The 11,123-nt window shown below is 38.8% G+C and overlaps 1 protein-coding gene across 1 annotated transcript; it reads left to right on the plus strand.

Moving 5' to 3' along the window:
- Nucleotides 1–2,846: 2,846 nt before the first annotated feature.
- LOC140821431 (alkylated DNA repair protein ALKBH6 homolog) lies at nt 2,847–11,115 on the plus strand. Its single transcript, XM_073181917.1, has 4 exons — nt 2,847–3,068; nt 3,131–3,191; nt 3,318–3,356; nt 10,722–11,115. The coding sequence occupies exons 1-4, from the start codon at nt 2,958–2,960 to the stop codon at nt 10,775–10,777; spliced, it is 267 nt and encodes an 88-aa protein (XP_073038018.1). The 5' UTR covers nt 2,847–2,957; the 3' UTR covers nt 10,778–11,115.
- Nucleotides 11,116–11,123: the final 8 nt, after the last annotated feature.

Genomic DNA, 11,123 nt, shown 5'->3' on the forward strand with positions numbered 1-11,123 from the left:
TTTTAAATTATTGAAAAGAAGAAATTGATATTCTTCTTAAAAAAGAGTTAATCAGACCAAAGTAATAGTCCTTGGAGTTGCCCAGCTTTCTATGTTGAAAAATGCAGAGCCGAAATTGAAAGAGGAGCTCCAAGACTTGTTATCAATTATAAACCACTTAATAAAGCATTAAAATGGATAAAGCATCCATTACCAAATAAAAGAGATTTACTAAATAGATTATTTAAAGGAAAAGTATTCTCTTCTTTGATTTAAAAGCAGGGATTTTATCAAATTCTTCTAAAAGAAGAAGATAAATATAAAACAGCTTTTACTGTACCATTTTGGTCATTAAAGGAATCACACTTATTCGCCTTAAAACGCATTTTCAAATATCTTTCAAATACTCCAAATCTCGGATTATGGTATTCTAAGAACTCATTTTTCGATTTAAAAGCTTACTGTGATGCCGACTTTGGAGGATATAAGGTGGATAGAAAGAGCACTAGTGGTACTTGTTTCTTTTTGGGAAACTGCTTGGTGTCATGGTTTTCTAAAAAGCAAAACTGTGTTGCACTTTCAACGACCGAGGCCGAGTATATGGCTGCCGGTAGTTGTTGTGCACAAATTCTTTGGATGAAGTATCAATTACTCGACTATGGTGTTACTTTTTCAAAAATTCCAATCTTTTGTGATAATACAAGCACCATATGTCTAACAAAGAATCCAGTTCAACATTCTCGTACAAAACATATTGACATTCGACATCATTTTATTCGTGATCACATTGAGCAAAATGATGTTGAACTTCACTATGTTGACACCAAGAATCAAATTGCTGATATTTTTACAAAACCACTAGATGAATCTACTTTTACTCGTTTGCGTGGTGAACTTGGCATGATTGAGTTGTAAACATTAGTCAAATACTCTCGTACATATTTGTTAAATTGAGGGGGAGTATTATTAATGTGAGCATTATAATGTCGGATAATACAAATTAATTGTATTTATCCATAATTATGGCTCAACATTCATTTATGTGTTAAATATTTTAAATTTTAGGTGTTCCTCATCTTGGCTACTTCGGAATCACCGTTCCTTATTCGGATGCTTCGTTTCACTTCGGATCCACCGAACGTGTTCGGATCGTTCGAGGATGCGGATTCTTAGCTTATGTTTTTGTTATTTTTGTTTATTTTATCTTTATGCATCATTGTATAAAAGACTTGCATTTATTAGTGGATATTTTACCTGTTTATTTGTCTCTCTTTATGCTTATGTTTTTTGATTATCGCAAAAGGGGGAGAATTTATTTGGTTAAAATTGCTATTAATTCAACCTCTTAGACTTGTTATTTGATTAAGGGGGAGTTATTTAATAACCATTAGATTATGTTGATTATTGTTTGTCAATTTTTAAACCAAGTTTTGTGATCATCAAAAAGGGGGAGATTGTTACGCCTTAAACGCATACAAATCTCGAGGATGAGATTAATGTTTTTAATGCTATAACATATCCCAAAGTTTTTGTTTTGATGATATCAAAACTTGGATTAAAAATGTACTAATGTTTATATTGAGGCATGCAGGAAATTAAGAACAAGGTTACGTTCGGAAGATCCGAAATTGGTTCGGACGTTCCGAAATTGTGCCAATCAGAAGCAAAATAGAAGCTGTTCGGAAGCTGCGAGGAGCAAGTTCGGACGTTCCGAAGACTGGATCGGACGTTCCGAACACAAGCAATCAAATCACTTCAATCCAGAGACAAATTGATCTGACTGTTGATTGAGTAGATTTCGGACGCTACGATGGACATGATCGGAAGCTACGAAGTGTTGAAGATTTCAAATCTCCGAAACGCGGGAATGTTCGGACGGTACGAACTGGAGTTCGGACCTTCCGAAGTTGTTCATACACTGTCTAAAAGAACTGTTCAGAAGAAACGAAGTTTGATCAGTCCCTCCGAAGCATATGTTCGGACCCTACGAAGTCAAGAACGGAAGATCCGAAGTCATTCCAGAATTACGCAAATTGATTTCAATCACATCGGACGTTCCGAAGTATAAACAGAAGATCCGAACCTTGGCGTCCAAGACTAGTATAAATAGGCCTTTGAGGATGCATTCTCAATCATCCCACTCCATTCTCTCTTGTCTCTTACAAAGCTTTCTACTATCTCTTGTGTGCGTTGATTAAAAGAGTTGTAATATCAAAAGAGTTGTAGAAAAAGAGTGAAAGTAATACTCTCGAGTGGGTTGTAAAGTTCGTGGCTATCCTTGGAGCCCTCAAGGCCAAGTAGACGCATCGAGGCGTGGTTGTAAAAGCTAGCTTGGAGCTCCTAAAGCCAAGTCGTCATAGTGATACCTCGATCCTCATCGAGAAGGGGAGACGTAGACGATTCTTCGTCGAACTTCCATAAACATCTCTATCCCTCTTTACTTTACGCATTTACTTTACTACGCATTTATTTTACGCACTTACTTTACGCATTCATTTTTATTTGTGATTGTCCCTCAAGTCTTCCGCTTGCAATTTTTGCAAACTCGTTTTAAAAACGCTAAAGGGCCTTAAAGAACCTATTCACCCCCCCTTTAGGTTCTTCACCACCTGCACGTAAATCTGGGAAAAATAGGAAATATTTAACTAACTTGTTTTAATAACGTGAATTAAATGTGATAGGCATGTTTACATGTTTAAAATATAAGTTTTAGGTTCCATTCTTATTTTTGTCTCTTTTTCCTCTTTTTCTATTTAGTTTTTAATTTGTATATTTCAATTACAGTATAATTTCTTATTATTTTTTATAATTATATTATAATTTTTATTTACATATAAATCAAATAAATTATAAAAAAACATTATATATTTTGTTTATTCCATGTATTCCCATTTTTCTCTTCCAATTTCAATTTTCAAGAACTTTTCTTCCTTACTGCCAAATAGAAAATTCATGATTTCGATTCCAAAGCGCGTTCGATGGACGTAGAAACTTCGGCATTAGAAGAATTTGTTGTCGGTTCCGTGCCGACCGTGTTTTACCTTCCCGACTACGTTACCATAGCCGAAGAAGAGCAGCTCTTGAATAATGTAAGCATAGAGAGGTAGGCTGTATTGATTTCTGTGGTGTGATTTCGGTCCTTCTGTTGCAGATTTATAAAGCCCCCATTTCAAAGTGGAGAACTTTGAAGAACAGGAGACTACAAAATTGGGGTATGTGTGGCTTTATCAAAATCCTAGCTAGTCCTACATTGGTTCGTCTAGCTCGAAGTATCTGCTATTTGTTTGAGAATCGTTATCTTCACCTGATTTGATAATATTGTTAATGATGGATGACAGGAGGTATTGTGCATGACAAGGGCCTTCTCGCGCAGGGTTGTGAGTCCTGAAATTATTGTTCATTCATGTAGTCGAGTGCTTTTATAATTTAGGTTTGTGGATTTTCATGAGAATTTTCTGATTCCTCGATTACAAGAAAAACAAATAACTTATGATGGGAAAGATACACAAATTATTTCTACGATAAAAGGAAAATAGCTAAATACTTCCAAAATTACGGCCAATGAATTCATTAAGAGATACCTCAAATCCCAAATGTTGTAGCATAAACTACAATTTTGAGAATTAAAGCCTTGAATATTACTACTGTATACTTGAGTTGAATTGAAGACTTTGAAGCATTTCTAGGGAATGGCTTTAGTTGGGATATATGCTATTCAGGAATGCACTGGGGTGTATACCTGGTCGATGATGTTTGTCTTTCAATTTTCTGATGAATTGGCTATCAATATCCGTTCGCTTGTTCGTGCCATGATGGATTGGAATCTTGCAAAAACTCATAGTAATTGACTTAAAGAATTTTATTGGGCCCTCAATCTTGATTTCCTTTTGAAGTTATCCTCATACTGATGATAGGACTAGGAGGATAATTAAAGTAGAAACTTCTTGAAATGTTACATGGTTTGGCCTTATGGTCAATGCTTACAGACAAATGCCCATGCCCAAATGGCCAGATTGTATGTTGTTTTGTCTTCTAGTTTTGGTTGCAATTACCACCTGGCCATAATCTCTCAGGTTTTCAAATGATGGAAGAAATCATTTGGATGAAAGTTTTTTTTTTTGATAGAAAACTATTTTATTAGATTAATAAGCCTTTTGTTACAATAGAACGAGGATAAGCAATCCTCTAATAAAAGCTGCATAACTAACTTAAACTACATTAATGACACCACATTACTGGCCTGACAATACAAATTTCCAATCTCGAACCAAATCATTAATACACAGATGACTGAATTCTCTCAATCTTGTCGTCCAGCTTGCCAATTTGAATTTGACTTTTTCCCATACTTGCTCTGCCGAATCTGTTTGTTCTTCAAAAATTCTCCTATTCCTCTCGAGCCATAATGACCAAAAAACGCAATGAACAATCATTAACCAGAAAACATTTAGTGAAGATGTCATTGGGCATTCAAAGTCATCTTGTAACAGCTCTTTAGCAGAGTTTGGAATTGCCCACTGGATGCCCATCTCCCTCTGAACTTTCATCCAAATGCCTCGTGCAAATGAGCAGTGTAGGAGTATATGATCTTGGCTTTCTGCATCTTGCCGACATAGGCAGCACCAATGAGGTAAAAGGGCACAATTCTTCCATCTTCTCTGCACACTGTCACAAGTCGGCAACTTCCCCAAAGCGATGATCCACGAGAAAATCTTAATCTTCTGTGGTACATTTACTTTCCAAATGTTTTTGAAACAACCGAATGTTCGAAAATGAGAGTCTGGGAAGAAAGAATTATAGAAAGATTTGACAGAGAACAACCCCGAGGAATCCCCCAACCATACTCTACTATCTCCCGACCCCAACCTCAACCTGACCCCCTCTAAGACACCTAACATAGAGGTGAACTCTTGAACCTCATCGTCATACAAATCTCTCCTAAATCTCACATCCCAAGTATAAGAAGACACCACCCCATTGTTCACGGTTTGAATGTAATGGCTGATAGGCTTATTAACTGAGACCGAAATACGAAACAATGATGGAAATCTGTTTTGAAAGTGTCCCCTCCCTCCCAAACATCCTCCCAGAATCTAATTAAGTTACCCTGATTTGGCACTAATCTAGTAAGTTGATGAAAAGCCTGGTAAGACCTAGAAATAAATTTCCAAGGACTTTTGAACGATGTTATCTCCGCCAATCCCAAGTCCCACCCATTATCTTGTAAACCGTATTTGCTTTTGATAACCATTTTCCACAACGCCTCCTTCTCTGACGATCCTCTCCACCACCATTTCCCAAGTAGAGCCTTGTTTCGAAGACCGATATTCCCCAATCCCAAACCTCCTTTATCTTTTCGTTTGCACACCTGCTTCCAACCTATCACATGACAATGTCTATGTCCTTCATCCCCATCCCAAAGAAAGTTCCTCATTAACCTTTCCATTTTGGCCGAGACATGATTTGGAACTTTGAAGAGGGACATGAAATAAGATGGCATTGCACAAAGGACCGAGTGAATCAAAATAAGGCGGCCACCTCTGGATAGAAAGGCTTTTTTCCAGCTTACTAATTTCTTAGCCATCTTTGAAATGACAGGCTCCCAAAACTCCAGCTTGTTGGGATTACCCCCCAACGGCAGTCCTAAGTACTTAATGGGCCATGATCCTTTAACTCCTCCGAATGTTGCTGCCATTTCCTCCACTTCTTCATCCTCAAAATTCAGACCTAGCACGACACTCTTCCCCACATTTATTTTGAGCCCTGATTTACTTGAAAAAAAACTTAGAATGCCTAATATCTTCATCACATCATTAGTAGAGTCCAAGAAAAACAAAGTGTCGTCTGCAAACTGTAAGTGGGAAATTTCCAGCTTGTCTTTTCCAATTATGAATCCTTTTACCTCTTTATCTTCCCTAGCCTTATCCACCATTCTTCCCAACACATCGGCCACAATATTGAATAAAAAAGGTGATAATGGATCACCTTGTCTAAGCCTTTTTTGGCCCCTGATTTTTCCGCAAGTTCTTCCATTCACAAAAATTGAGAAAGAGACAGTAGAAATACACCCTTGAATCCACCTCCTCCATCTCTCACCAAAACCCTTTCGAAGCAGTGCATAGTCCAAGAAATTCCAATTCACATTATCATAAGCTTTTTCTAAATCAACTTTTAACACCCAGCCCCTTTTCTTCTTTTTACGGTATTCGTCCACCATCTCATTTGCAATTAGACAACAGTCTAGTATCTGCCGTCCTTTTATAAAAGCACACTGGTTATCCGCTATAGTGTTAGCCACAACCTTTTTCAATCTTTGAACCAAAACTTTTGCCATGATTTTGTACAAACTTGTCACCAAACTAATTGGCCGGAAGTCCTTCATACTTGTAGCATCATTTTTCTTCGGGATGAGACAGATGTAAGTCTCATTTGTAATTCCATTCACAACCCCTGTTTCGAAAAATTCCGCAAAAACTTTTAACACATCCATTCGTATCGTGTCCCAATTTTTCTGAAAAAATTCCAATGTGAATCCATCTGACCCTGGCGCTTTTGATCCATCACAACTGAATACTGCCTCTCTAATTTCTTTCTCCTCGAAACTTTTTTCCAGCCCATCTGCCTCTGCTCTCGTAATCGGTTTCCAATCCAGACCCTCCATACCCAGCCCCAAATCAAATGACAACCCCGCTGCCCCTTCCACTTTTGTGAATAATTTCTTGTAAAAGCCAACAATTTCATTCTCGATTTGTTTTTCATCCGTAATAATGCTGCCGTTTTCCAATTCCACTCTGTCGATCATGGCTCTACTCCTTCTGTTGCTCAGCAAGGCATGGAAGAACTTAGTATTTTGGTCCCCTTGTTGTAGCCATTTAAGTCTTAGTTTTTGGTTTTGAATTTGACAATATGTAACCGATGCCTTTTCCAGCTCGCATTTCACCCGCTTCCTCTCATCTTTCAACTCTTCTGTCCAGTTTCCAGTTTGCTCAATCCCATCCAATTGACTAATCTTGTAGGTCAACTCTTGTATTCTTACTCGGGCATCTCCAAACACTGTCTTATTCCATTCGGTGATATCTTTTTCATCAATTTCAGCTTTTGCATGAATTTGTATCCTTCCCATCCCTGAACATCCTCTTTATTCCACCATAACTTAACTAATTGATTGAATTGTCGATGAGACAACCAAGCATTTTCGAATCTGAATGGTGCTGGTCCCCATCGACGTATAGTTGTGTCCAGCAAGATAGGACAGTGGTCAGATGTGAGTCGTGGAAGCACTGTGTGTCTGATGTTTGGAAAAAGCTGCCTCCAACCATCGGAAAATAGAAATCTGTCCAACCTACTACAAATTGGTGTAGACCTGAAGTTGGACCATGTGAATCTGGCATTGAGAAGCGGTGGATCAACAAGCTCCAACTCCTCTAACAAAGTATTGAAACAAGACATGCTTGTAGTTGAAGAATTGCTATTCATTTTTTCTCCCAAATTCCTCACCACATTGAAGTCACCTCCGAGGCACCAGAGATCGCCGCATATTGCTTTCAACCCCGCTAATTCGTCCCAGAAATGTTCTCGTAACCTGGGATTTACCGGCCCATAAATGGCCGAAAACCACCAACTCATCTCGTTTGTCTTTGAAATCTCAATTGAAACCGAGTAATCCCCAATCAGATTATTTAGGACCTTAACTATTCTAGGATCCCACATAACAAGAATTCCTCCCGACCTTCCCGCCGAAGGCATGCAAACCCAGTCTACAAATCTCGATCTCCAAACACTGGCTACGAATTTTTTGTCTATTTTTTCACGTTTTGTCTCCACAAGAACCATAATATCTGGCCTTTCCTTTTGAATTATTGAACGAACAAGTTGTCTTCTCCTCCAGCCCCCCCTCCCCTAATATTCCACGCACAAATCTTCATCTAAAACATTTTGTGCCCCTCGAAGTGGTTCCTCTTTCATAACTTATTCCGCATTGAAGTCTAAGCAACTCCCTTTTCAATCGACATTTCTGCGTTTTGACTTGGTTACCTCCTATATCAATAAAACCCTCCCCCACTTCTTGTTCCGCTGTCACTTTTATGTCTTCCCCTACTATCGGTACTGGTAATTCTGAGATGTTACAGGGCTTTTCATCAACTTTGCCTACCCCACTCCCTACTAGACCCCTATTCTCACCCAAGACGCTGAAGGGGGATGATAAAATTGAATTTAAAGAAATGTAATGATATAGAATAGGAGAATGCTCACCGTTTAGTACCTGTCCCACAGAATGTTTGGCAATGCCTCGTGGAGCCTCGTTTGAGTTAGTATTTGACTTATTTGGAACTGTGTGCAATGATTCCAACTTTCCATCATAGTCTTGAACCTGTACTTCATTCTTTTTGATCCTTGTGGACTTCGGAGTTGAGAACAATTCATCCAAATCTGCCGCAGCGTCTTCAAAAGAGTCATACTTGTCAGAACTTGTATACCCAACACTTTGTGAATCGCTGGATTCAAGCTCCTCTTCTAACAATTCATCTTGAGAATCTTCAAACTCCATGTCATCACAATCATCCCTCTCCGCTCCTTCGTCATTGCTGCACAAATCCCTGCCATGAATTTGCTGAGTTAGGCTTTCAGGAACAACATGTGATTCAGTACCCGCAAAGTCATTTGAATGACTTTTGCGTCGGTGTTTTTTCCAGAACTGATTTGGTGTGTTATTAAGCAACTCCACTCTGGGCTGTTTATCAACGTCCTCAGGATATTGGTTGTTTGTGGATCCGAAGGAGGATGTCGAAAACTTTGAAACATCTTTAGGTACGATATTCTTTAGTATTTTCATCACCTTTCCTTCACACTTTTGATCAGATAATTTGGATTCCTTCTCTGAAATATTTCCTAATATATTCTCAAGCAATTGCCCCTGAGATCCATATAAAATATCTTTCCCATTTCTTTGACCCAATCTCTTACTTGATTCCGCACCGTTCTTGTCTTGCATCTGTGTTTCCCTCATAGTTAGCTTTCCTTTGCCTTGATTTTTGTCTCCATCTTCAATCCTTGCGAGAGTGTTGTAAATATTATTATTTCCCCAACCCGCCAATATCTTCTTTCCATTCACCACTACTTGAGCGTACGTTTGTTTTTCATAAGCTTCGTAGCCCTTTGAGTCAAAGTTTTCGACCATAATTCTGATCTCTGTAGGTCCTCCTGCCAGTGGAATGACCATCTTGGTCGGAATGAAGCCACCTTCAGTTCCCTTCACCTTGATCTTCGCTGCTCCAATCTTTCGAAAGTGTAATGTGTCAGGGCTAATGGCCAACAGTCCCCCGCAACAATCCCCAATAATTTTGAAATTATATGGCGACCATAGATCCCAAGGTAAACCTCTTATCCAAATCCAGCTGTTGCAGCAACTCTCCACCGAATCCAATGTGTTGATATCTTTGGACCACTGTTGAAATTCCAAACACAAACCAGAGTCGAAATATCCTTTCTTCAAATTGATGTAGTACTTGTATTCTGCCGCATTATATGGCCACCAAAGCGCTTTATTTGCTTGAAAAGGATATAGCTTAATGTTCCTGTTCGTAGCCCTCCGAAGAGCCTCTTCAACAAGACTCCACTTAGATGTTGCTTTTTGTCTGGTAATGATGATGGCTTCATTCCAGTTCTTGTTCTTGTTTCCTTTCTGCAATCCACTTTTATCCACATCTACCCGAAGTTGTTCCTTGCCAAACCTCTCCCCCGCCCCCAGATTCTGAGAAGAATTGCATGTCTTGTTTTGGAAATTATCTTGAACAGGTGAATGCCGATTAGCCTGCCTCTGGATATCTCCCATTAGCAGCTTATCCAAAACCTTCGACACTTTAATCCACCCACTTGTGTTGGCGCCACATGGTACAATAGTGGTGAACTTTCTCCCTTGCGAGTTGAACTTAGACATTTCAATGAATTTTCCGCGCTTGTTTTCAAACCTCTGTAATATGAACACCGAGTTCCTGCCTCTGAGGCGGCGAAAAGACGAGACTGGATGCTGTGAGTAAATAAATTCTCTGAAAACCAGGTTAATCCACCGTGCCTCTTCTCGTTGAAAGTCCAGCATATAGCAAGCATTCCTAGTTTTTTCTGCCCACCAAATGGATCTACCGTCCGAGCTCAATTGCAAGGTAAATATTTTAAAATCAATCTTAATCATCTCATCCCTGATATTCGAACGTGGTGTGGTAATTCCAGTTCGGAAATTCCTGAACATGTTTTCCGACATCACGACACGAAGCTTGTAGCGCGATTTTAAACTGAAGAACCGAAAAGAGACTGAGGCGGAAGGGCAAAGAAAAAAGGGGTGGAAAAGCCGGCGACGGCCGACGGCCGTCGACGAAGATGAAAGGGAAGATGGCGACAAGATTTAAAAAGGGTAACGACGGAAACGGTTAGGAATGTCTCCGGTCGAAGGATTCAAAAACGAAGAGGGAGAGAGCATTTTTCAAAAAATTCTCTCACTACATTACCATTTCACTTGCAAATTTATTTTGGATGAAAGTAGAATAAAATAAAATCACAAATTTGTCATAATGTTGAAATACCATTTGCTGAACATAACATATAAATATTGGTTTACTGCATTCAGAATTCTTAGAAAATGATGCCTAGCATAATTTTTCTGGTATAAATCAAGTTGAAGTTAATTAAAATTACATTTTATCTTCCATTCCATTTTAATCTTCTTGTTTAATTGATTGAGTGTGCAGGTTCTCATTTCAGCTTCCAATATATATACACACTACAGCCATTGTTTTTAATCTGAGCGGCATTGATTTACTTTGAAACTCAGTTTGCTTATTTCGTTTTGAAGAAGACTTTGACTTTTTTCCCCATATTACTTCCTGATATTCAGTCTCAAGTCACAATGGAGATTGATAAAAAATTTACTCGACAACACTCTATTGGTGTATATGCATAAACCTCTTGCAACATGGGAGAGGCCTAGGTGGGATACTCATTAGGGAAGTGGGGGAATATTGTATGAATACATGAGAGGGAAGTTAAAAAGGGAGTGCAGTGAGTTAGGGATGAATTTTGTGAGTTATTTGGCTAGCATTTGCTCGGGAGGTAAAAGTTTTCTGTTAGAATATTATCTGCTCTAGGGATCA

This window comes from Primulina eburnea, unplaced genomic scaffold (assembly GCF_022965805.1).
Source record: "Primulina eburnea isolate SZY01 unplaced genomic scaffold, ASM2296580v1 ctg567_ERROPOS1000000, whole genome shotgun sequence".
NCBI classification, from domain to species: domain Eukaryota; kingdom Viridiplantae; phylum Streptophyta; class Magnoliopsida; order Lamiales; family Gesneriaceae; genus Primulina; species Primulina eburnea.

Bases quoted from the DNA above. Each gene is read 5' to 3' on its own strand.
- LOC140821431 (XM_073181917.1), top strand. From the start codon at position 2,958: ATGGACGTAGAAACTTCGGCATTAGAAGAATTTGTTGTCGGTTCCGTG. The intron at 3,069-3,130 runs GTAAGCATAGAG...CTTCTGTTGCAG, and splicing joins AAGAGCAGCTCTTGAATAAT to ATTTATAAAGCCCCCATTTC. The intron at 3,357-10,721 runs GTGAGTCCTGAA...TTGAGTGTGCAG, and splicing joins GGGCCTTCTCGCGCAGGGTT to GTTCTCATTTCAGCTTCCAA.